At 39.8% G+C, this 27,771-nt stretch overlaps 1 protein-coding gene across 6 annotated transcripts; it reads right to left on the reverse strand.

Annotated features, from left to right (window-relative positions):
* Positions 1-1,175: 1,175 nt before the first annotated feature.
* LOC147515741 (uncharacterized) lies at positions 1,176-26,824 on the reverse strand. 6 transcript variants are annotated; one of them, XR_015210792.1, is made up of 12 exons: positions 26,654-26,824; positions 19,676-19,764; positions 19,131-19,593; positions 16,878-18,998; positions 16,647-16,716; positions 16,118-16,195; positions 15,879-15,990; positions 15,603-15,728; positions 14,464-14,564; positions 13,002-13,058; positions 11,905-12,017; positions 1,176-1,628 (listed from the first exon to the last, which is right to left on the reverse strand). XR_015210792.1 is itself a non-coding variant. In XM_086588568.1 (11 exons), exons 5-8 carry the CDS (start codon positions 16,968-16,970, stop codon positions 15,920-15,922), a joined length of 312 nt encoding a protein of 103 aa, XP_086444694.1. In that variant the 5' UTR covers positions 18,886-18,998; positions 19,131-19,593; positions 19,676-19,764; positions 26,654-26,824; the 3' UTR covers positions 1,176-1,628; positions 11,905-14,564; positions 15,603-15,728; positions 15,879-15,919. The 6 variants fall into 6 exon arrangements, 2 of the variants coding, with proteins under 2 accessions (XP_086444694.1, XP_086444693.1); XR_015210789.1 differs by having other exon boundaries at positions 11,905-13,058; XM_086588568.1 differs by having other exon boundaries at positions 11,905-14,564; positions 16,878-16,970; positions 18,886-18,998.
* Between the last annotated feature and the right edge of the window lie 947 nt (positions 26,825-27,771).

The raw sequence follows: 27,771 nt of genomic DNA on the forward strand, positions 1-27,771 counted from the left end.
ATATGTTGTTGTGAATACCGTCTCATTTATCTATGGGCGTGTCAGAAAATTAGAGTTAGAGACCGTTTGGTTTTTTAGCCTCTAAATGCAATGTGCTTCTCATTTATCTGTGGGCGTGTCTGAAATTTAGAGTTAGGGACCAATTTGGTTTTTTTAGCTTCTGAATGCTGAAATATGAATGTGCCCTCTCCTACATCCGAAAGCCTTTGAATGCAAAACTATGAATGTTGTAAACATGTTTGCTTTGTTTATGTCAACTGAACCTCTTAGTAAATGCCTGGTACAATGTATGATAACTAAAGAAGTTACACAATCGGATGTAACTAAATGAAATAAACAAATAGATGATAAACCTACAATGTAAAACTATTACAGTCTAAAAATAGAGATGAAGAAACAAAGTGCAAGGTTAAGATAAACAAAGTGCAAAGTTAAAAGAAAGGCACTAGAGCGTTAATAGCGTGAAAAGGATATTACCTTGGCACAGTTGACCCAAATGAAAGAGATATGACTTCAAAGTTCTGCAATTGGCAATGAAATCATATTCACCTAAGTGGCCTAAAATGAGGGTACAATCCATTAAGCGCGTATAAATTATAAAAGGATTACAGAAAGGTATAATACCTCAAGTGTAATCAATGTACCTCAATGACATAACTGAAAGCCATACAAAAATATTGACCAAATTGGTATAAATCTTAACACACACGATTATGCAATAAGAAATTAAGTTTATTACAGAGTCCAGGGAACAACATGGATTTAAGAATTTCTTTTTTAGGAAGGGAAGGTATCAAAAGCTAAAAGAGAACAAAGTGATTGACATAGGTAGTTGGAGAATATTTCAATTAAACAGGAATGTATATGTAATATTAGTATAATGATACCATTTTGTAACGCCCCAAATCTCATGCAATTACATACCTAAGATACGTGCCTTTTCTAGTAAAATTTCGACAGAATTTCCTTTGTATATTCGACATTTCATAAATATAAATGTCATAACCTAAAACTTTAATAAGAATACATCCAAACTAAATATAAAACATCATACCTCAGTCGTAAATTCAACTACTAAAAGATATACTGATTCATAGAACCAGCTACTTAACCATCTCGACCAATGACAGTTAAGTTAAGTAACCAATCCTCGAATAAGAAGAAAACTATAAATATACAAACATCCCAGAAATCCTAATACATGACTTATACAGTGCAACTAACATACATACATCTCCACATTATAGATACATTCAAATCTCACCGAAAAAAAACAAACAAACAAAAAATAAAAAAATAAAAATAAAAATCACAGATTACAGATTACAGATTGCGTTGAGCACAAATTACACTTGATCTCACTCACTAACTCACAATTTTATTATTAAGATTGTGCTAGCAGTATCTGTATAGATTACTTTATAAATCAATTTCAAAGAGGAAGCAGATTTTCAGGTAGCAACGGCAGTACCAGCCCCAACCCCAACACTACTTCCAATGCCAATTCCAATACCTCCATCCCCAACGGCAATGTGAGAGGTGTAATAGTCCAGTGAATATATTTGATAATAGTATGCCAAAGTATCGAAGTCAGAACCAGCGACCACCAAAATTAAAACAGACGACTCCTAAACATACGCAATAAATGCATAATTTTAAACCGTTAGATGAAAACAATAAATGCACTAAGTAGCAGTCAAAGGTGTAACATATATCAATTTATTAACTGTGCCTATATTGCTAGCAGCATAGCTATCGAGGATCGGGAACAAATGCAACAAAATATAAGTTACTTGGTCAAGCGGTTTGATCTACAAATCGTGTAAAGCATAATAACTGTTTATATGTATTTGTGGATCATAGAAAGAGTTTTTAGTTATATCAAATTGTGTGCAAATTTGAAAAATATAAATGGAATCTTAAGTCAGTTTGGCCTTCTCAAAATACATACACAGTTCGAATGAACAACTAAGGCGGCATCACAACAAAGAAAAGATGGATTTTAAGGAAACTACATTCTTAGAAAGTCAGAATATATACTATATGGAGCTTGGATCTTTAAGTAGCTAGGCTTACAAATGGATGCCATTAAGCTTAGGAGAAGGTGGGCGAAGGAGAAACCAAACTAATAGAATTTTCTATGAATGACTTTATTTACTGTTTCACCCCTAACACTAGTACAAACATTGTTCACTACTTCACCGACACTACCACCACTCTCAGCACTATTCCCCCTCTCCAATCTTGGCCACCCCCTCTCTTTTTAGGTCTCTTTTCCTTAGAGTAATGAATTTTCTCTCTCCTCTTTCTCTCTCTCTCACTTTTTCCTTTATATCATTCCCTCTCTCCATCCTAGCCTTCCATCTGTCCCTTCATCTCGCGGCCCCCATCTTTCCACGTATAGGGTTTCCCTACCGCGACCCACTGTCCTTGCTTCGATCCTGTGCACCGCGGCTATGTGTCTTACGCTGACATGGGCGCATCCACCCGCTGATCTCCTTGGGCTCTTGTCTTACCACCACAGATGCCCCCTCTCGAGTCAGCGATCCTCTTGCGATTGGGGGGGGGTGGTCGAGTCCGGCGTATTTTAGATGTCGACCGTGGCCTTCCTCCTCCTTTGCATCGTTGGATTCACGCACTCCCCACGTGCCTACGGCCTGCGCCTCTTCGATTCTCATGTCTCCACGCATCATCCCCTGACTGGTCCCTTTGGGGTCTCCTCGATTTCAGCTCCTCCCCAATTACGGTTTTACCCTTCCCTTTTATAAAAGCCCGCTCGATTCTTCCTTCTCTCTCATTTTACTCTCCTCTATATTTATTCTCACCCCCTTTACTCATCTCATCCTTTAGTTGCTCTGATCAAGCGCGTGGTCGTCCCCTCAGTTTTCTTTGTGCTCCAACTCCTATGTCAGCCACTTTCCTTCATTCCCCAGGTTGGTCTTCTTCCCTCTCTATTTCCCTTTTCTTTTGGTACTGTGCATTTCCCCCTTAATTTGCGATTTTCTCTTTCCTCCTTCTCCCACCTGCTGTGATTGTGTGTCTTCTTCCTTGAAGTCCTCCCCAAAATGTCGGATTCCAGATCCGACGACTCTTCTTACTCCCCTTCTCGTAGTGTTGCCTCTCCCCCTCCCCTTGATCCAACCGAGGCCCCCTCCACCTCCGGACAAACCCTTGCCCTTCCGCCGCCTCCACTACGCAGCCGTAGACCTAACCTAGAGGCGGTTAAGGCGGCCTACGGTATTCCTGCTGACATCACCTTAGAACATGTGCCTGACCTAACTTACTATCCCCATTTGGTCCCTTACAAATCGGGGTGTCTCGTGGCCACGGTAGGGCAAATCATTGCTGGGCTTCACTTTCCCCTCACCCGTCTAGACATCGAGGTGTGTAACCACTTTAATATCCCCCCTTGCCAAGGCATCGGCAACTTCTGGAGGGTCATGTATGCCGCGAATCATTACAACAAATCTGGGATTCCCAAGATAACGGTTTGCGATATGATCGCTCACTTTTATATTAAAAAGAGCACGAAGGATGTGAGTGTGGGCTATCATTCCTTCTGTGTCCGCCCTAGAAAACAACATTTTGTCCTCCGTGTCACCTCTTCGGACAAGGTGTGGCACTATTATCCGCTGTATATCTCAGAAAACTTCCTTTCCGCGGATCTTCCTCTTGAACTGAAACTTAATCATCTGGCTTTTCTTCCCAGTGATGAGTCCCCTTTTTATTTATCCTTCGATGTGTAGGTACCTTGGTTCCTCATCTGATATTGTGACTCTTTCTTGCAGGTTGGCGCCCAGACTTGAAGTCGCGACCCTACGACCACATTTCTTCCACCATTTTCCAGAAGCTCCGCGATCTTGGACCCTGTCAATCCGCAGTCCTTGGAATTGACCCCACCACCGCCACTCCGCTGCTATCCGACCCTCAACTGAAGGTCATTGGAGGGTATACTGCCCCCTTTTTTCGCCCCCCTCCACCCAAGGAACGAAAACCTCGAAATTCACCGCCCCTCAAAAAAAGACGCCATCCCAAGAAATCCCAACACCCTACAGTCATTGTACGCCAGCCCCCACCTCCTTCCTCCAACTCCCCCTCTCATTCCGCGACTCACCCCTCTTACCAATCCCTGACCACTTGGGAAGATCAGTACTTGTCCCCTCATTCTCCATCTGCGGCTTCCCCTCCTTCCGACATAGGTACTAACAAACGGAAGCTATTTGACAGCGACTCGGATGAAGATGCTGTCACCGAGGTTGCCCCCTCCACTGTTGCCCGCTCGTCCCCTGGCCCGGCTTCCAAGTGTCCCCGACAATCTACCTACTACAATGCCTGCTGCACCCGCCCGTCCAGAACAGCGGCATGGTAAGGAGCCAGCTCTCAGGTCTAGTAAAGGGGCTTCTGACTCTATCCCTGCTTTTTGCCCCACTTTCAAGGTCCGGAATCGCATCATTAATACCAATGATTCGGCCTTGGAGAACCCCGCAGTGGCCTCCTCCCTGTTCTATGGGTCTCACCTTCCCAAAGACCTTGCTTACGCAGAAGGGGGCTCCTTTGATAACCATAGAACCTCGTTCTATACTGGCTGGGAGAAGGTATTCTTTTCCTTGCACTAGATAACTTTCTTGCTCTTTTCTAGGTTGCATGACCCTTGTTCTCTCTTTCAGATGAGTCTGGATATCTCATACATGATCCGCAGCCTCTTTGGCGCTAGGTCCAAAGTTGAACAACTGGAGACTGAAGTTGCCCGACTTGGACGACTTAGTGAGGCCGCGGAATTGGATAAGCTCCGAGCCCAGGACGAACTCAAGCCCGCTAAGGCCTCCCACCTGGCCTATATGGATAAGGTTAATGACCACCTGAGCAATCAGCGCGAAACCCTCCTATCGCAGCACAATGCAACCATCTCATCTCTCTCCCAGAAACATAAAGAAGATACAGCAGCCCTCCTCAAACAACATGAATCCGACATGGATGAACTCCAGGATCACTTTAGGGCCCAGGCAGACAAGAGGGTGGCTAAGAAGATCAAAGAGGAGTATGACAGGCTCATCAAAGAAGGCCGCCTCCTTCCCAAAGCCCCTGTATCTGCCCCTGGGTTCGAGGTCGCAGTGGCACCCGTGGATGCTACCCCAACTACCGCAGACACCGTTCCCGAGGTGGCGGAATTGGTAGTTGGGGCCATTGATGCGGCTGCGAACGCTATTATTGAGGAGGCCGCTGATGCAGTGATTCAAGAAGAAGTCTAGATGTCCTTTATGTTTAGAATAGTTTCTTTGTGCCTTGTATTTGTTCCTACTACCGTTGTCTTTTGCCACCCTTGTTACGCTACTATTTATTCCCTCTTATTCCCCATCATGATGGTTGATGAGGACTTATTGCCTCCTTTTGCTTGTAATGGTTGTGTTATTTGCCTTGTATAATAATATGTCTTTGTCTATGCTTTATCTCTTTATGGGCTCACTACACAGTAATGCGCTTTTCGTAACGAAACTCATGTTCCCTCATCTACTTCTCCTATGGAAAGCAACTCGATTTGCCTTTTCTCCTTTGGTTCAACAACTTGATTGCCCCCACCTGAGCCGGGAACCCTTGCTCACGGCCCGCGGAAACTCCCTCGCTGCCACTTGCTTAGGATCTCATGTCCGCCGCCCGGGGCCACTCATTTTGCCCCGGTTCGGTTGGGACCTCATACTCATCATGGGGCAACTCATTTTGCCCCAGCTTAGCTCGGACCTCTCGTCCGCGGAGGGCTCATCCTCCTCCATCGCCTTCACTCTGAAGGGCAAGCACAGCTTATGTAACAATGTTCATCTCAAAAGTGCTATGGTTTTATATATGTACAAATAGCTCATGCAGCTGATGGCCTCTCCTATTACATTCACTCATGAAATTTTTTCAATAATCTTACATTCCAAGGCCTCTCTACTATTTTTCCTTCCAGGGTTTGTAACTTGTATGTTCCTGTCCCTCTAACATCCACCACAGCATAGGGTCCCTCCCAGTTTGGACCCAATTTCCCCTCACTCGCTTTCCTTGTGTTGGGGGTCACTCTGTGGAGCACCAGATCTCCTATCTTGAATCTCCTCAATCACACCTTCTTGTTGTACTGCCTTTGGAGGTGGTGATGATACTCTTCTAGTCTTATGCGCGCGGTATCCCTTCTTTCCTCAGCCAAATTCATGTCTTTGGACAGGATGCCTCAGTTGGACCCATTCTTGACAGCTCGAGTTCGAGTGGTAGCCGCCACCATCTCTGATGGTATTACGGCCTCTACGCCGTACGCCAATGAAAAGGGAGTTTCCTTTGTTGTTGTCCGCGGTGTAGTTCGATAAGCCCACAACACATGGTTTAATTCGTCGGCCCATGCCCCTTTTTTATCCTCCAATTTCCTCTTGAGGTTGTTAAGTATGGTTTTATTGGAGGACTTAGCCTGTTCATTGCCCTCGGGGTTGTAAAGGGCCGAGAATCCTTGTTTTACATGATAGGCTTGCAAAAACTTCTTCACCTTAGAACCCGTGAACTGGGTTCCATTGTCCGCGATAATAGCATAGGGCAGCCCGAATCGACATATTATGTTTTCCCACAAGAATTTGATCACATGCACCTCTTTCACTTGCTGCAGCGGCATGGCCTCAATCCATTTTGTAAAGTAGTCGGTCGCGGCCAACATGAATCTTCTCTTACCACTGGCTATGGGTAGCAGTCCTACTATGTCGAGGGCCCACATCGCGAAAGGCCATGGACTAGACACGTTGTGTAGCGGTTTTGCTAGGGCAAATATCAGTTGAGAAAATCTCTGACATTTCTCACATTTTTTTGGCAAACTCCACAGCGTCTCTCTTCATGTGAGGCCAAAAGTATCCTTGCATTAACAGCCGGTGGGCTGTTGTCCTGCCAGCTGAATGGCTCCCACAATCTCCCCCATGTAACTCCCCGAGCACCTTTTGCGCCAGCCTCGGTCCAAGACATTTCAGTAAAGGCTCGTTGAAATTCTTTACGATAATTCTCCCCAACAACAGATACCTGACCTTTGTTCCATCTTCGTTTCTCTCTCGGGTCAATCACCTCAACTCCAGACAAGAATTGCTTAAGAGGCCCTATCCAACCTTCATCCTCCTCTGCGGTGTTCAGTATCTCTAGAGGCTCCTCGATACTCGGTCTTTCTAGTTTCCTTACTTCGATAATCCTTTCCTCAGATCCTGGCATGGCTGCGGCCACATAGGCCAGAGCATCTGCATGGCAGTTTTCCCCGCGGTTTAAGTGTACAAATCGGATCTGTGTGAACTTCGCCGCCCAACTTCGTACGATTCCCAAATATTTCGCCATTCTAGGGCACCTTGCCGTGAACCCGCCGTTTGCTTGACATACCACTAAATTTGAGTAAGAGTAAACGGTAAGTTCCCTCACACCCAAACTCTCAACCATCCTCATGCCCGCAATCACCGCCTCATATTCTGCCTCATTATTTGAAGCCGCGAAGCCCAACTTCATTGTTTGTTCTAGTCTATTGTTATCCGGCGTGACCAGCACCACACCTATTCCACAGATGCATCTCGTTTGCCGATCCATCCGCTAGACCCTCCATCCATTCCTCTCGTCCCACGGATTCAAACGATCCAGTTCCTCTTCTCGCTCAGGCTCCAAGACCATCTCTTCCCCCCAAGTAGGATCTTCCGCAGGGAACTCAACCAAAAACTCCGCCACTGCCTGGGCTTTCTCCGCCATTCTGATCTGATACTGGATCTCATATGAACTCAACATCACGGCCCATTTCAGCATTCTTCCTGATTTCTCCGCTTTCAGAGCTTGTTTGAGGGGCAAATTCGTCACCACGACCACTGCATGAGCCCCGAAATAAGGTTTCAATTTAAGGGCCGAAAATACCAAGGCAAGAGCATACTTCTCCACTCGGCTGTATCTAGTCTCCGCATCTAACAAAGGCTTACTCTGGAAATACACCAGTTTTTCCATTCTATCCACAACGCGAATGAGGACCGAGCTGATAGCATACTCCATGACCCCCAGATACAAATATAATTTCTCTCCTAGTTCGGGTCGCGATAACAAAGGTGTTTCCCCAAGATACCTTTTTAGCTCTTGAAAGGCACTTTCACGCTCTGCTGTCCATGCAAAATCTGTGGTGTTCCTCAGCAATCTGTACAATGGCCTGCACTTGTCGGATGATTTTGAAATGAATCTGTTCAGGGCCGCGACTCGTCCTGCCAACCGCTGCACCTCCTTTACCGTCTGAGGCGATGACATCTCCACCAATAACCTTATCTGTTCGAGGTTTGCCTCTATTCCCCGCTGTGCCACAATATACCCCAGGAATTTCCCAGTGGTGACTCCGAATGTGCACTTCTCTGGGTTGAGTTTCAAGTTGTGTGCCCGCAGTATCCCGAATGTTTCCCTCAACCCCTCCAAGTGCTCTGGCTCTGACATGCTTTTCTCCACCATATCGTTTATGTATATCTCAATTCTCTTTCGAATTTTACTCTCAAACATTTTCTCCCCCAACCGTTAGAAGGTGGCTCCTGCATTTTTTAACCCGAACGACATTCTCATATAGCAGTAAGTACCCCCTTCCATAACGAATGACGTCTTTTCCTAATCAGGTCCATACATCGCAACCTGGTTGTATCCTATGGACGCATCCATAAATGAGAACATTCTGAACCTTGCCGTTCTGTCCACCAACTCATCTACTCGCAGCATAGGATAACTGTCCTTAGGGTACTCCAAGTTTATATCCGTAAAGTCAACACACATCCGCACCTTGCCATTTTTCTTTGGGACCGCGACTATATTGGACAGCCAGTCCGTGAACTCCACCTCTCTTATGATTCCCGCTCCTTTCAACCTGGCAACCTCCTCTCGGATTCCTTCTACATACTTAGGTCTCACACCCCTCATCTTCTGTCTCACTAGTTTCGCACCCTCCCTCATATGCAGTCGGTGACATGCTAAATCAGGGTCCAGCCCGGTGATATCCTCTATTCCCCACGCAAACACATCTCTGTTCTCCGACAAGTATTGTACCAGCTTACTTTTCCACTCCTCCTTCAAGTTAGACCCTACTGAAGTAAACTTCTCTTCTTCGCCCTCTCCCAGATTCACTATCTCAACCTCATCTAAAGTTTTCGAGCCCACCACGGCCTCCTCACCCCCTTCCACTACCCCCGCGACCAGAATTGCCATGCTTTTTTTTTGGGTGGAATGGTTAGCCTCGCCTCCAGCGGACCATCCATCCTTTTAACGGTATCCTGATGACTGTTCCTCGATGCCACCTGATCTCTGCAGACTTCATACATTCCCGTTGGGGTGGGGAATCGAATAACTTGGTAATATGTTGAAGGCACCGCTTTCATCTCATAGATCTACCGCCTCCCTAAGATCGCGTTGTATTGAGAGTTGGAATCGACCACCATAAATCTGGAAAACACAGTCACAGGCCCTGTCGTCATTGGTAATAAAAGCTCTCCCATAGGCTCCATGACGCTTCCATTAAATCCATACAAACTGGACCGCGGCGGCCTTAGTTGCCCCGGATCAATCCTCATTTCCTCTAACGCTCCCCTAAACAACAAGTCCACAGCACTGCCACAATCAATCAGTACCCTTTTGACCATGTAATTACCCATCGCCACCGTAATGACCAACGTATCTTCATGTGGGGTATCGACAGCTCGGAGATCCGCACTAGAAAATGTAATCTTGTCTTCCCCGCCCATTACCTCTCGTGTATCAGATTACGGTCCTCCTCGGTAGACTCATTAACCTGGCTTTGAATACTTGATGTCCTCCTCACCTTGTCTCTCAGGCGCGCTGACTGACTCAAAGACTTCTCCACCGAAAATAACATTAATGGTTCCCAATATTCTCCCGGCGCCGGCACCGGCTCCACATTCGACCTCTCGCTATAAATTCCCTCATCATTCCTTCTACCATCCTCCTGCGGATCAATCATTTCAACGCCAAACAATCATTAGTTTGGTGTTTTTTGCGTACCTAGTGAGTGGTAACGCGATGACGGTTTGTTCGGCATTTTGGCAGGGGCGGTCCGCGGTCCCTCGTACCATTGCATGTTTTTGATCAACGACAATATCTCACTCAATGGCCTATTTAAAGGTGTATGTTCTAGCTCGCAGAATGGCTTCCTTTCTTTTTGCTCTCTTCACGCTACCTCTCTATTCCTTTCCGGCGATGGTGACCGGGGTACCGGTACCGCATTACCTTTGTCCACGCTTTCTCTTCTTTCTGTGATCCCCATTTTCTACCGGATGACACCGCTTTGCTCCCTCTTAGACTCCTTCTGCATGGTATCCTCATATCTGATATACTTCTCTACCCGCGGATATAACTCGTGCAAGGTCGCAATCTCATTATTTGCAACGGATTGATGGACCCCCATACCAGGCCGCAGACCTCTTTCAAATGCTATCACTGCCGTCCTTTTGTCCAAATTCTCCACTTTCAAGGTCTTGGCCTTGAAGCGGCACAGATATTCCCTGACCAATTCCGCAGACCTTTATCTTACATTAAATAAGGTCACGATGTCCACAACCGCTTCTTTTGATGTATAAAATGATCTATAAACGCCTGCTCCAACTCCTAGAAATTAGTGATACTCTTTGAAGGCAACCGATAATACTAGTCCGAAGCTCCCCCTCTAAGCTAGCCGGGAACATCATACACCGCAACCCATCGTACCGCGGCTCTTGCCAGAGTAGCATCTGTTGTCTAAATTGATGAATGTGATCTGCTGGGTCCCCTGTTCTATCATATCTTTCAAACCTTGGTTGATTGAACTGCTTTGGTACCTCTTAAGTCCACATCACATCCGCCAACGGGTTGCGATTCAATCCAGCCACCACCTGGCTGGCCGCGCCCATCTGAGTCTTCATCTGCTAAAGATTCGCCTCATGGTCATTGTTTATCATTTCCTGGACTTGCTCCACTATTAACCCAGCCACTAGGTTTTCCACCAGAGTCGGTCCATGCTCCTCCTCGTCCCCCGATTTCTCACTCTCAGACCCCTCACTTAGCTTTTCCCCAATTTCTTCCTCCGCCCTCTCTCTTTCTCTTCTCAACTCCTCGTTTTCCTCTCTCAGCCTCTCAATCTCTTCTCGTCAGTCCCGTTTCTTCCGCTGCTTCGGCCCTCCTCTCGTTCTTCCCCTTCCTCAATTACTGCTTCTGGCATCGGTTCATGAACCCTCACCTTCTTGGGTCTACCCACTGCCTTTTTTAGTGCCATTTCTATGCTATTCATCCCCACAGACGGCGCCAAATGTTTCACCCCTAACACTAGTACAAACACTATTCACTACTTCACCGACACTACCACCACTCTCAGCACTATCCCCCCTCTCCAATCTTGGCCGCCCCCTCTCTTTTTAGGTCTCCTTTCCTTAGACTAATGAATTTTCTCTCTCCTCTTTCTCTCTCTCACCTTTTCCTTTATATCATTCCCTCTCTCCATCCTAGCCTTCCATCTGTCCCTTCATCTCGCGGCCCCCATCTTTCCACATATAGGGTTTCCGTACCGCGACCCACTGTCCTTGCTTCAATCCTGTGCACCGCGGCTATGTGTCTTACGCTGACCTGGGCGCATCCGCCCACTGATCTCCTTGGGCTCTTATCCTACCACCACATTTACCACCTATTCAACCAAATCCCTCCATTCAAACTCATTGACTCTATATATATAAGCATAAAGGCAGCAGAACTCAATTTGAAAATCACTACAAAAAAAGAATTAAGAAAGATTGGGAAACATATATTTTTTTATATAATTCCATACAATGTAGATCAAAGTTAAAATTTTCTGGTTCACCATGATAAATCATTTCAATGCATGATAACCCATATTGAACGTAGGGAAATACAAACTTTTGTTCTTACCATATTAAACATTTGTTAGAAGACATTCCATTAGAGATAACCCGTTGACTACAACTCCTCCTCATCGAGCTTCGTATTGTGTCTCTATGCTTTCTACAAAATGTGAGTAGACACTGAAACATGATAAAGTCAAGTAACGTTGAGATATGTAGAAAGAGGGAAATTCCTTTTTGCCTTTACAAATTTCTAATTTTCATGAATAAAATTTGTATATGTCAAAACCCTGCATTTCTAGACATTACATCCACCCTCTGAAAGGAATTTTTCCTTTGTAGATCACTTAGGTATTCAATAATCACAGAGTCATCCCTGATGCAGAAGTCCATTAATGAATCCTAAAAACCCGACAAAGTTTAGAGATGTGTGAAGTAATACCTTGCATAAATATTTACTGGATACCAATAATATAAATGTATCTCCAATTATAACCAAATTATTTGCTTAAAATATGAACATCTTTCCAAACTAAACCTAACGTATATAGAATATTGTCTCCTCAAAAGTTTAATTATTAACTAACACCTTAGGGGAGTGAATACTGAGATTTCAAATGACACCTAACTGTAAATCCTCAACACGAACTCCATGGTAGTTATCTAAATCCAACTATTTCCAATAGCAGCACATTTATTCCAGCACGCATAACTAAGTTATTTGTCTTATATCCAATTTGGAATGAAACAAATGTACTATCAAAGAAATGCACTTTGCCTAAGGACGCTTCACAGAACTGCATTGTTCTTCATATCTCTTTAAATTATATGCATTGCAGGTACATTTTAACAGGTCATTCCTATTAGAAGTAAAACCATTTTCTTGCATATATGTATATATACTAAAACAATCGACATAAATTCAAAGTGAAAAAGCATTGTATTCCCCATCTTGCTTTTAAATTATATGCATTGCAGGTACATTTTAACATGTCATCCCTATTAGAAGTAAAACCATTTTCTTGCATATATGTATATATACTAAAACAATCGACATAAATTCAAAGTGAAAAAGCATTGTACTCCCCATCTTGCTTGAATTCAGTAAATTTTATCAAGTATGCAAATTCATTCCAAAATTTAGTGCTAAATTAAGAAAAGTACCTGATATGAAATATTCTTCTAGAAAGGATCAAAAGACAGTTTAGGCATACATATTATCTGTAAAATCAAAAACAAAAACCAAAGAACATATATGCAAATTCAATCAATTTTTTTCTTTATTTCTTTCTTTATGATGTACAACACAGCCGTGTGTAGCAAAAGGAACACTGCTCATATCATTTAAAGCAAGTTAGATTATACACTTATCAACTAAACAAATGAAATAAAAATGAGATGTGCCTCCAGCTAATTCAAATTAGAGAACAGTACGAACCAACTACACCATGGTGTAGCACCAACAACTTTAATAGTAACATGCAGAAAATATTTTCCAAGTTGGGAAGGAATGCCAAGAAGGAACCATGATTAAGGACTTGAAGTCACGGTCGTTAGGGGCCATTACTTTCTCTGCAGCGAGAACGGTTTCGGTTAAAAGAAAATTGAGTAGGAGCAATTTCTAAATTGTGCACTAAGCTATCATTATACCTTGCTCAGATCCAAAGGGACAAACTCTAAACACAATTAGAATTACAAAATCAGGTCGCCACCAATGTAAAACTACCACCAACCCATTGTGTAAGTCTGAAACAGGGTCCTGTAGGTCGAAAAATACTTGTATAGCCTAGGATGTATTTTGTTCAGCCCCCCATAGAATTTAGAGTGGAAGATATACTATGTTTCGACACTCAAATAGATTTTGCAACCTAAGCTGTGCTTTTGTTTATGATAGCGGTAGTAAAAGTTTTTTTTGTGTAATCATCTTCAGATGGATCCCTCTATGTAAGCTGATTATTAACACTCCAGATGTCCATTCCTCTCGCACCATGGGCAAAACCCAATTAACCTAAGGAAGCTCATTAGGTGGCATTCTTATATCAGCATCATAAACGAATTGGAGGACAGGGCCAGAAGTAATACGTAGAAAATATATTAATTGTTTAAAACCGAAATCTACTACAGACGATTGGCTCGATTCCCCATAAAATGGGAGCGAAGGACGTATGATAGCGGTAGTAAAAAAAAAATTGTGTAAGCATCTTCAGATGAATCCCTTTGTGTAAGTTGATTATTAACACTCGATATTCATTCCTCTCGCACCATGAGCAAAACCACCTAAGTAAGCTCATTAGGTGGCATTAACATATCAGCACCATAAACGAATTGGAGGACAGGGCCAGAAGTAATACGTAGCAAATATGTTAATTGTTTAAAACCGAAATCTACTACAGAGCATTGGCTCGAATCCCAATCAAATGGGAGCCAAGGACTTACATGCGAATCACCATTGTTGCAAATGCTTGGGCAATCATATCAAAGACAACTACCAATCAAAATACTATACACACAACATATATAACATGCACATAAATCTAACAGGAATGATATAAAACATGCTGAGTAGCAGAAACCGCAATAAAACTCGACCTTTCTCTTAAAATATGAGTGAGAATATATTAATGACCTGGCTCGTTGTACCGTGCTCTAACCAAAGTTAATGCTTCCATGCTCCATAGACACAGTTGCTTTGTGGGAGAAAATGATAGAAAATAAAACAATCATAGCCTGAAATCAAAATCAGCAAGACAAACCAATAAATAAAGTCAAGGGAAAAAAAACATAACATAATGACAAACACGAAAGTGAATAGATACGATATCGCTGTACTGGACGCAATAAAAAAGGACGCTAGGAAATTCAACATGCAACACATTAGTGCTTCAAGTTTTGATGAATTTGAATTAGTGATTAGTATTCATATTTATTTTTCTTTGGATGCCGAGAGTAATAGTTATTACTTTAGGCTTGCTGGTTTCGTCATTGTAGTAGTGTAATTGTGTAAGCATTTACTTTCATAAGGTGTATGTCAAAGGGAAAAATTTTAAATAGAACTTGCAACTAAAAATATAAGGGTTGTTGTTAGCGAGTACACATATTTTTTGGATTATTTGAATGCTTAAAGCTAAAGTAATTAGAAATTTCATACACAAAACTTGTATAACTATTTACTCACACTGATTATGCTACTAGCATTTAATACCACTGAAGACGATCATAGATGCCCAACTCGTTCAAAACATGATAAAGTTAAGAAGAAAAGGGTATAAAAGTTCAATGCCAGATAAATTAACACAATCTTCGAGTAAGCATAATGATATAAAATAGTATCGACATCAACATGCATACCTTACATAGATTGGATGCACTTATTCGCAAGACATTTTAAGAAAAAGAGAATAGAGTAACAAAGAAAAGGCCTATTGGGAGACTGGGTGGCGAGATGACTTGGAACAACAGCCTTAACCGATTAAAAATTGAAGTGTCAAAGCTTAGGGATTAAGGGAAGCAACCACTGAAGCGGAAAGGCAAACTTTGTTAATTTGATATATTGATATCAATATAATAATATTGTAGAGACACCATGTTAGACACCAAACAGTTCCAAAGTTAATGGCATTACATAGTTCGCAAATAACAATGACATATACTAAATGAAAACAGATCAAGACACTATGTAACGGATGCGCCCTCTTAAGGTTAACATAGTGCATACATAATTGGGTGAATAGCAAGATAAGACAAAAAAATGAGCTAAGAAAATACCTTTCTACTAGTTTCTTTGGCAAACCTAGCAGTCTCATTAGGCGCAATCAGGCAGCATTGTGCGAGGGTGAACGATGGGAAGTCCCTCACTTTACACAGAGTTGTAAATTTTTTTAATTTGGTGCTCTGTTAATGAAATATTCACAAAACTTTTTTTTTAATACATGCATATCATAAACAAACCCTTAGCATCGCCAATAAAATTCATACAAAAAATGCATAAACCAACATACTAATTAAATGAAAGAAGCATTTTTTTTTACGGAAGATACAAACCTGTGAAATTGAAGCTTGTTCCGGCCAATAACAACCTTTAGCTATTGAAGAAAATGGAAGCATGAAATCATATTCTTCTTGTGTGTCCAATCAAAGACTGAACTAGCCATATCTGCAATAAGAACAAAACATATTGTTCTCCATTAAGCCTACAATTCCATCCATCAATTCACATTTAAAATTGTTTGTGACTTTTACTTCTCACAGTAGCAATACCCTACGCCAGTTAGAGGACACACCTCTTATTGAAGAATACACGTTCAATTTATAGTTCTCCAAAGAACACCCTTCTGCCATCTTCAATATCAAGTGTGATTCTAAGATTAAAAGAAGTATGAGTGATAGGTTACTACGTCGAGCTTACTTGGCTTGTCAACTATGTCTTCATTAATTGTACTCAGTTATATCTTCCCTTCAAGAACCCAGATCACATTATTCCTTTCAAATTATCGTCATTAGAAAGCTATTAGAGCAAGACATTAGAACTTGAATACATGAAGCTCCAACAATTTATTGATTGGAAAATATGAATAACCCTAGGGATACAACATCAGCAACTTTGTTGTACCACTGAGAAAAAAATGTAAGAAATAATCCTAAGGATACAACATCAATAACTTTGTTGTAGCCCCCAACTAATATTTCAGGGCTATATAAAATGGACTGCCAACAGTCCCATGCAGGCTTTGCTTTGCTAAATGAAAACCAAATTGCTAAAGAGATGATGCCTATGAATTATAAAGAGCAATGAAAATTAGTCAAAAGTACCTGATTTGATGGAGGTAGCAAGGCCAAATTGTCCACACGTTCCTGAAGTAAATTGTCCAACTTCTTTTTCCTGAACATGACAACCACCATAGCAATAATCAAAGGCTTGTACAAAAAAATATGTCCCAACCAACACAAATGAATAGTAAGAAAAGTAACACTACTTAGTAGTCTATAGAAAGTCTTAGTATGGACTAAGAAGTAAGAAAAGAGAGACTATGGAGAACGTACCTGATCGGGTTCAATATCAACTTTTGCTTTACCCACTGCAACTTTCGGATGCACCAAGCTTTGTTTGCACAATAGTTGCCACAATAAAACCATCTATTGGAAAAGCCTCGCAGAAAATTACATTGAAAAACAAAAATATACTTATTAGTTTTAAATGTTGAATAAGATATAAAAGACGATTCATTAACATTAGTGTCGTGTTCAATAAATAGATGAAACCATGATGACATCATACCAACATCTTCATATTACACTTATTGCCAATCCTAGAACACCCTTAGCCTAATCCTTCAACTATGGCAAAACACATTTTAAAAAAGGGGAAATGCTTATGGATCATGAGGAAGTCTGTGGTTTATATGCTGGCATTAAAAATGAAGTAGAAAACTATATGACCTTATTCAAATATGGCCCTATTCCACATTCGAACAAGTCTCATTATTCTTCATAATCCTTTAAAAACAAATACAAAACTAAATCACTCTAAGAAAACATAAATTTTGAAAGTTTCTTCCGAGAAGCAATCAGATATTTACAAACATCCGAAAAATTAATTGAAAAAAGAAATCTAAAATCCAAAGCGTAAAATCAAAATCAGTAATATTCAACTTACGCACTAAGTTAAACGCTAGCGCAGATTTACTGCACATGGTCTCAAGATAATACTAATAGAATCCAAAACTATCATTAGAAAACACAGAGACATAACTGAAAGTCAGAGGCGTGCCTGAAAATCAACTGTTAAACAATAAAATCATTACAAAATAATTGTCTGCACAAATCGATTTTAGGAAATATTGTACAAAATTAAAACCAAGATTGAGACTGAAATTGAGAAAAAGAAGACACACAGTACACCAATTCTTCACAGAAGACCCTCAACTATAACTACTACTTCCAATTCCAATTTTTCTCCTTCTCAACAAAATCTCAAAACACAATTTATATTCCTTTATTATTATTAGGGTAAAGAAATTGTGGCCATGAAATTTTGGTTGTGAAGAATGGAGGCGAGAATTTCTGTTGAAATGGGAGAGAAAGAGATGTGATGGGAGATGAGAGAAAGAGTTGATTAGCTGTTCGGCTTTTTTTTTTTTTTTTTTTTTTCTTTTATTTTTATTTGGAATTGATTTTTATTGGTATTGAATAGGGTGAACAATTGAAAATTTGATTTGAAGAGAGAGAGTACCTAATTTAAGAACAGACAACAACGTTCGCTTTGTATAATTTCTTCAAAGTTCGTCTTCTGATTCGATTAGAGAATGAAATGGGGTTAGTAGGAGCGAGAAAGAGAGAGATACTTGGAAGGAATGAATCGCTTGTTGGGTTGACTGACTCATCTTTATCAAGGTTAGGTTTTTTTTTTTTTTTTTTTTTTTTTTTTTAAAGGTCAGGGGTGGGGTTTTGAGTTTTGACTAAAACGAAAGGTTTTTTTTCTCTTTTTCTTTTATTTCGGATTGTTTTCGCGAACAGTTCCTAAAACTGGGCGTGAGTTTGTTTGTTTTTTGTTTTTGTTTGTTTTTTTTTGTTTGTTTTTTTTTTTTTTTTTCTGTCGAAGCTGAGGTGTCCACCTCAGAGAAAAAAGGGGCAAACTGGGCATGAGTTTGTTTTTTTTTTTTCCTGCCCAAGCTGAGGTGTCCACCTCAGAGAAAAAAGGGGGCTGAGGTGGCTTCCTGGGAGCATTCGAGGCATACCACTTTTGAGAATTGGGAAAAGACGCTTCATATAATCAACACAAAGAACAGGATAAACAGCATTGTTAATAACACCACTAAGGAATTTTAAAGAACCCATCTGAAAACCCCAAAAGGGACCGAAAGCTTTATCAACCCAAACAACATAACCACCATTATCAGGAAAAGAAGTAGCATGTTCAGCAGTTATTAAATTTCCCTTTTACTTTAAGATCCATCCAGCGGACACATTAGTGAAAAATTGAGTGGGTTTAAAAATATATATATATAGAATTGATTGGGTGGGGTTTTGAGTCATGAATTCAAGTTTGTACCTGATGTCCGCTGCCAAAAGATATCCTTGAGCTGGTTGGTGAGGCAAATCAACCCAGGCCTATGTTCGCACCTTGCTCCAGACCACTGAATGTGTGTGAAGCACTGGGATCAGCTGAAATACATAAATGACAATATCAGCTAAACAACTAGTGATCATTGTCGTAATCAAAGATGATTCCCTAATGATCAACAATGATTCACTCAAGATTAATGACGATTTACTAAAGTAATCAAGGACAATTACTAATTTCTTCTTCTTCAAGCGGTAATTGCCTGTCGAAGGTATGAGCAATGAATCCGGAACTTGCATTATTGCTGCAATCGTAATTTGCTTTTCTAGATAAGCTAGCAAGAGTTTGGAAATTCATCTCTTCGCTTCTAGAGAAAACTAAGGTGGGAACTCAAACTCAGCTTTAAAAACCTTTCTATACATCTTCATCATATTTTCATCTTGAAATGGAAGAAATCCAGCTAGTAAAGCAAACAGAATCACTCAACATGACCATATATCTGCCTTCGATCCATCATAACTTTTTTTCCTCAAAACCTCTGGGGCTACATAAGCTGGTGTACCAATCCATCAATACGAAGCTGTTTCGGTAAAGCGGACAATCCGAAATCTGAAATTTTAAGATTCTCATTCTCATTTAATAGTAAATTCTCTAGCTTCAAATCACGGTGGGAAGCACCACGACTGTGACAGAAATCTGTGTGATGGGGGGAAAGGCAACCCATAGTCAATTCAAAATTAGTGTGAAAAGAACAATTAATAAAAAGACTAACACAAACTTGTTAATATTGTCAAGAGTAAGCTCATCGTTGAACAGCTTTGCAAATCCTAAAATCTCCTCATTTGAAACACGGGTTCCTTTCCTGACCTACTGGTAGACACAACCCAATATTTCGGGATGGCCTTTTTTTACAACCTTTTTGTTAATTAACTATTTTTGCATTTGTTTTACCAGTTCCATATTTTTATATTTCTCTGTTTTATATTACAAACATTTCTCTCCAGCTTTGTAGGCTGTCCCTTTGTCTACCTTTACAGAAATTCTAACGGTCAATTATAGCATCTCACTTAATATACCAGAGTGTAACTGTACAAGTTCTTTTCAGAAAGACATAGTGACATACTGACTGAAATAGTGAAAGTTGTTATATAAACCATAGTAAAAAATATCCCGATATATCGCGATATTTGGGGATATCTATCCATATTTTAGAAAAAGATATATAAATATCACGATATGTTAAGAGATATATACGACTGTAAATATCTACGATATTTTGACGATATTTGCGATATTTGTGATATTTGAGGATATTTGGAGATATTTTGTGTATATAACAATTTTATTTAATATTTACCATTATATTTTAAATAAATATAAATAATGTATCATAATATATCAAGAAATATCCACAATATCTACGATATTTGTCGATATTTTAGATATATCCACGATATTTGCATGTGAAACAATATCAAATATCCCCAAAGAGAGGGATATATCCACGATACATATCCAGAAATTGAGTATCGATAAATACCCATATCCTGATATTTTGTACTATGATATAAACTCCACTTAAAATGACTCCAAATTTACTCCACCACTAAACATAATGAATTGAAAACTGATTTTTGTGTGGAGATGTTCTCCACACAATACCAAAACCATATCAACAGATTGACCATATTCACCATGATGGTATGGAAATAACTATCACTGAGAGGAAATCTAATGAGGTTGAAAAACATGCCTCGATAATGTAGAAATCCACATCAGCATTAGAGATGATCTTTCCATCACTGTCAACAGCGTGTGTCTTGTGCTTGTAAGTGAGTAAAATTGACCTGTGTGAATGTGAATCACAATAGCTCAGAATCACGAACAGTAAGAAAGGAAATTAGAAAGTTGAAATAGAACTCTTGTCCAAGTGCAGACAACACTAACCTCACAGTTGGTTCATCCACTTCCATATATGTTCACTACAAAAAGAACGACTTTACCCGATTGACTATGGCTTTCGCGAAAGGTATTACCCGACAGACCAAAACTGCCGCAAGGCCGTCGGAAAATGCTCGGTCGGCATAGGCTTCCGACGGTTTTTATTGGTCAAAACAGGCCGTCGGGGTTGAAGATCTTTGCCGACGGACATTCCTACTGTTAATAACCGTCAGATATGCCGGTTGTCAAAAACCGTCGGATAGTTGCTTCTCATCCAAAGACCGTCGGATATTCCTACCGCTAAAACCGTCGGATAGTTCTCATTGTTATGAAATAATCGGATAGACCGACTATCACCACCCGTCGGATATGCCCTACTACTAGCCGTCGGGTAGTTTGCTATTAGAGGCGGTTTTTATCCGTTCTGTATTAGTTCTTTATTTAAAAATATATATTTCTTATAATAATTGTTTCGTATCCCAACATTACATTCTTTCCTCGCACCAATTACATTCTTGCAAGTTCCTACTCAAATGCTACAAACGCTAATGTATTCATAAAGAAACAATGTGTTCATAAAAAAAAACAAGAATAAGACATGTCGTTCACTAAGTATACATATTACTTCATTCAGAAACCAAAAATCAGCACCACACTATCTGTCTAGCAACCAGTCCTAGTAATCTCTAGTACCCTAACAATGACTAAGCACCAATTGTTTAGCAACCTGCTGAAATTCAAAATTAGGACTGGTCAGCTTTAAAGCACATAGTAACGCCACCATTGAATGTCTAACCAGCTTGGATCTCTGACATGGGCCAATAGATCACTTGACTATCACACGATTACTAGTAACGTCTCCTGGGAGAGGTATTTGATATGCCTCTAATAGAAATCTACCTACTGATCATGGAGGGAAACATAATTTCTTATGAATGAAAGTAAATCGACTAGAAATCGCCTTTCCTGTTGAGCCTTGCCTAATATGCCATTTCTCCAATCCATATGCCATTTCTCCAATCCATCTGGCAATGCTCAATCTTCAACACATGACACAGGATTGCAATGATGAGCACCATGAAAGGTGGAAAATCAAACTTCCACGTAAGAGCGAGCAACATGAAACCAAACAAATGATGAAAATCATGGTGAGAAGGCAAGAACAGACAACTTGATGATAGAAATCTAAAAAGACTCCTATCTAGTATGCCTACTCTTTTTCCAGATTACAGTACTCAAAGGATGCAAGTGAATAACCTAAGACTACTAGGAAGCTTACCACAATATGAATTGTGATGGAAACTGCATATATTTGCAACCACCAAAAACGTTATCAAGAAAAGAAAACACAAAACATGATCTAGTTTTCATTTCATTTACTATCCAAAAACAAAAAAAGCAATCAATCAAATTGCGCGGTGAAAGGATAAATGTAAAGTATAGCTAATCCATACTAGACCATGAACGAATAAAAAATCACCGTATAGTTTTTCATCCTCCGAAAGATTGCTCTCATCGGTCAATACAAAGACCGATGATGACACTTAGGCCAGGTTCTGTCGGGGACAATGTCGGAAGCACTACGAGCAGCATCGGTTGAATCAGCGATTGCTATTCCAATGTCGGCCTTCTTAAAGGGGCGGGAGCATCATTCATTCCATCACCAGTCATTCCACATATATGTTTCCTCGCTTGCAAGCATTTCACAATCTCATATTTGTGCTCTAAAACAATAAAACGCAATGAGACGCAAACTTTAAGCCCCATAAGACAATTTGACACCTTATACGATGATAGTGAACCATACCGGGAAGACACCAAAGAAAACCATCGACTTTCTCTATAGATCATCAATAGGCAAGGCTGCAATTGATTCATCCTTGTTCTGACCTAGTAGAGCAGATGAAGGGTGCATATTCGTTCCCATTCCCAGATGGCGACCTGGATAATACCTTACACAAATAGCAATGATGATCATTAGATTGGAAAGCATGCAGTTTTTTTTTTTTTTTGGTCTTCTAGCTTTTCCTTCCTTCATCGAATTGATACTCTACAAAGGCACACAAGCGACAACAAAATAATCTATCAAAGCTAAAGAAAGAACTTGAAAATGTGAAAAGATTAATTTACCGAGCTATTCTAGAAGGCCTTAAAATACTTTAGAAACAAAAGCACCACTTCTACAAACCTAGGACTACCCAAAAAAATTTCTCTTGCATCAACGTGTACTAACAAGTCAATGTACCCAACATAACCCTAAAAAGCAGGGGAACAAAATAAAGTTTGAAGTAGGTTGACCTACTTGTACTAAGAGAAATTCCCGCATAATTAATATATGTAAAGTATGCATTCCAGCCTTCCAGGACTATATGTTTGTACTAGTGCAAGCAGAATGAAACATAACGTATGTGTCTGTGCCTGCCCTTGCTTGGGATTTGCTTACAAAGCTTTGTACTCTTACTACATTTGACGGCATAAAGACTTGTCATAAAATGATAAGAATCTCAAAGATGCATAAATTCATCAGAGTTATACCACACAAAAGATAAAGGATTCTTTAACTAGTAAGCTATATTACCTTGAATTTTTCCCTTTGAAACCAATCACAAATAAACACCCCCTTTGTCTTGTTTCAATTCACTATAATGGTCTCGTCGTGCCACTCCATTTTTGGAACTCTCTGGTGTGAGTTGAAAGGATACCTGAAACTCATATATATGAATTTTATAGGGTGTGCAAAAATCATCAGCTAGATAAAAGAGTTCTTTAAGCAGAAAAAAACTACAGTAAAATGCAAGCCAGATTGACGAATACATACTACAAGGAAGTAACTTAGACATTCCCATAGAAAATTATACTATGCCCAAGTACATAGTCTAATCCTAAACAATTACGATATTGGTTAACAATGACCACAGATGGACTTCGACATGTAAAAATAAATTTAAGTGGCTATTTCAAGTCTAAACATTAAAATTTTGCAAATAATCTATAACTATCATGTGATCACGACTAAAGCAATCTGGGCTTCAGTATAATGTTTTATAACTATACATTAGATAGCTTAGGCATGCACAACTACAATCACTGGAAGTTTTATACATGTGAGTCAAGAAACTTCAACGATTTAATCAGGAGGGACCCTACATAAAATGGCTAGCTATTGACAGTACAAACACATTAAAGCAGCTAGTGGCCTAGTGCATTAACTCACAAATGTGAACGAGTATGCTGAGAACTATGAAAATCACAAAAAAAGACAACACGTTAATACTTAATAAGTTAATATGCACCTTCTAGTCCATCTTAGCACACGCCTCCTTAGAATATTTTTTGGGTGTTCAAAGTTAGCACGTCAGAGTGACGTCAAATTCTTTTTTGTGTCAAATAATCAGACGGAAAATCTGTATAAGATGCACTCAGGGATCCTGGTATAACCCCCATCTTAAAAAAATTGCACAATGTATGACGTCTCCATATAGATGGGGAATAAAGAAATGAGAGTTAGCAATTTAGAATCTGCGCATAATATTATAGCCTGTATAAACTAATACACTGTAAATCCCCTTACCATTACTATAGGGGTGATAAAGTGGACCATCCTCTATCCTCACAGTTCCAGTTCTATCTAAATCAGATCATAATATCTCAAAAGACATACTGTTACCGAACATTATTTTCAAATAAGAAGTCTAATGATTGGACTAAGTCAAGAAAAAATAACACTACATCAATTATAACATTAATAAAGTATCAAACCCATAGAACCTCTTACTTGACATACATAAATGCAATTCATATAACAATGTAATTTCCCAAATATTCATCATTTATTGTACAAGTGAATATTCATTCATAATCCATGACGCGCTAATACATTTATACTTCAATTCAATTACTTTTTTCCAACCCCAAATATTACTTCTTATTAGAATAACTAACAAGCTAGTTCTAAGCTTACACCACAAAACAAAGAAAAAATTAACGAATACGCAACGAAATAGTTATACCTTCATAAAGAGACTGAGTTGGCCCCAAAATCATGACATTAAAATACTGCATAGTTTCTTCAAAAGGTGAAGCACTAATTCCAGGAGCATGCATACCACTATCTACGCCATGACCAGCAGCCTCCACCCTGATCAACCTCACATCACTGTCATCAACAAACTCATGGAATAGACCCATAACATTAGAACCTCCACCAACACAGGCAACTAGCACATCAGGTTTTCCACCCCATTTCTCAGTAGCCTATTTCCTAGTTTCTTTGTCGATCACTGCATGGAACTCTCTCACCATCATGGGATATGGATGTGGACCTGCAACTGACCCCAGAATATAATGAGTTGACTCTAGTACTCTACATTAGTTACCCAATCCGTTATAGCCTTTGATGTTGCATCCTTCAGTGTGGTTGTTCCCGAATGGACTGCTCTAACCTGCTCATGAAAATATCCAGAATATTCACATTTGGCAACAAAACAACTAACTGACAACACAAACAAATAATCACCAATAGATATCAAAAACAATAACAACAAACCTCAAGGTCTTTGAAAGTCGCATTCTAAAAACATTAAGCGACTGCCTCTCCATATCCCGAGCCCCCAAATAGATAATGCACTCCAATCCGAACCTAGCACAAACAAGAGTGCGGTTGCAACTCCATGTTGACCAGCTCCAGTCTCTGCAAATGATTCGTTTCTTCCCCAACCTCTTAGCCAACAATGCTTGAGCAACAACATTGTTAATCTTATGAGCTCCAAAGATGGTTCAAATCTTCTCTTTTCAGATAAATATCCGGACCCTCACCATTGGGTCCCTTATAATGCTTTCGGTCGATCTCTCCAAGAAAGTATAACAGACTCTCTACCAACATAGTCAATCTTACAAAGATATTTTACAAAATTTCAAAAAAGATCACTTTTTTTATTAAATACCAACTCTAACATTTTCACTATTTCAATACCCATATCACCATTAACAAAAAAAAAAGTTTACCTGGTTCACTTATGAGCTGCTGCTTTTCTTGATCAATCACAAAAAAACGATTATATAAAAAGAAATTGAAGGATGGATTGAGAAAAGAATTAAAGAAAACAAACCTTGCGGATTCTTCGTGGTAGATTGTTGTTCGTCATTGAAATCTTAGAGAGAGAGAGACGAGGTGGGGGTAAGCAAGGAGACAGTCTGTTTTTGGGAGTGGGGAGTGGGGATGTGTTTTGGACTTTTGGTTTTTAGGTTTCGAGAACGCGACATCTCAATTTTTTTATTTTGATTTTTTCAATAGCGCGGCAACTGTTTAGTAGTGGGAAGAGATATGCAGACCGTTAACAACTCTAGTAGAACCGTCGGGTGCCCAGGGAGATTACCCAACAGTTGGTCAGATTATACCCGACGAACAAAATGTGTTGGGAACTTCCTATAGATAGAATCCGTTGGGTATTCTTTATGTCGTCTGTCGGGTAAACTCGTTTTTTTGGTAGTGGTTGCAAGTTTCCCGATTGAAATTGTCGAGTACAACTTCAAGAAGCTTCGAACTCCTGATAACAACTGTTGTTGCTTCACCTCATAAAGAAATAGCTTCAGCTGAAGCCTATAAGCATCCTGCGACAAGGAATAACTAAAATTTTAGATTCCCCATTAAAGGATTCGGTGCAGGAACATATAACATATAACATTATATTTTTTATTTTTTCCCTTGAATGATGCAAAGCTCATTCACATTTATATGTGAGATCATCATCAATGAATAGATTAATCAACCCCTTTAATAACCATGCCCGAAATCAAAATACAATGAAATCAGTACTTTGCTTAAAAAGTCATCCAGATCTTCAGCAGTCTTCTTAATTTTTCTAGAATGCGAATTTTGAACTTCTTTTGCCATTTCTTTGTCCGTATCCTGTAAAAACTTTGCATATTCTATCCTTGCAGTAAGTTAGGGTTTCCTGAGTTACTACTTTGGAGAGCTCTCACTTTTCAGGTTCTTTTTGTTTAAGAATGGAGATTTGAGGAAGAGAGAGGTTTTTATTTTGGACTTTCTATTTTTTTGTTTTTTTTACGAACAATTGAAAATGGCATGGATTTGCTTTTTTTTTTTGCGGAGGGTGACGTGTCTCTATTAGAGTAAAAAGGGGGCTGAAGTGTTTCACTGGGAGCATTCTCAACTACTCAATATTCATGGTCTTTGATATCTTTTATACACAGAATACTAGATTACTAGTTGTCTTTTTTCTGAAATACTAGTTGTCTTGACTCATGTGATCATAATTAATTTAATGGATAATTTTGCTTAGATCCAAGTTAAAGTAACTATTTTTTATTTTTTTTTCTTGATAATTACCCATCATATTAATATTAAGCTGAAACCAAATAATTAACACCATTAAGCTGAAACCAAAGAATTAACACCATTCATAGTCTAATAGGGAAGAGGACTAATAACAACATAATGTAGAGCCCATTTACATAGTTCATCAGCCTCCTGCTGTTAACTCTTCTAAACCAAAAGAACAAAATATTACATAAAGAGCTTACAAAGTATTGATTGAACAAGACATTAATTCTAGGAATAAAATTGTCAGGCTCCCAACTTGAACTATCTCCATTGCTTCTGAGATTATGCATAAGCTCTTTGCAATCACCTAAAATCAATACCTTATCCAGCTTTAGTCTACTCAACAAGATAGCAACTAATTCTACACCATGACATTCTGCCTCATAAGGATTGTGTGCTGAAATTTTTCTATATACCGAACCCAGTAGCTTGCCGTCAGCATCTCTGCAGATTGCTGTTGCTGGCCCTTTATTAGCCACCCTGTTAAATGATCCATCAAAGCTGATCTTATTCCAACCACCATAGTACTCATTACCTAAATTGTTCAAAGATATATGGTAATCAATTGTATCAGGATCATTTCGTAAAGT

Source organism: Coptis chinensis, chromosome 2 (genome assembly GCF_015680905.1).
Source record: "Coptis chinensis isolate HL-2020 chromosome 2, ASM1568090v1, whole genome shotgun sequence".
NCBI classification, from domain to species: domain Eukaryota; kingdom Viridiplantae; phylum Streptophyta; class Magnoliopsida; order Ranunculales; family Ranunculaceae; genus Coptis; species Coptis chinensis.

Excerpts from the sequence above, each read along its gene's own strand:
- LOC147515741 (XM_086588568.1), bottom strand. The coding sequence starts at position 16,970 with ATGGTTTTATTGTGGCAACTATTGTGCAAACAAAGCTTGGTGCATCCG. Across the intron at positions 16,196-16,646 it reads TGCTACCTCCATCAAATCAG|AATCACACTTGATATTGAAG; the intron begins GTACTTTTGACT and ends TTTTAATCTTAG. Across the intron at positions 15,991-16,117 it reads CGTGTATTCTTCAATAAGAG|ATATGGCTAGTTCAGTCTTT; the intron begins GTGTGTCCTCTA and ends TTCTTATTGCAG.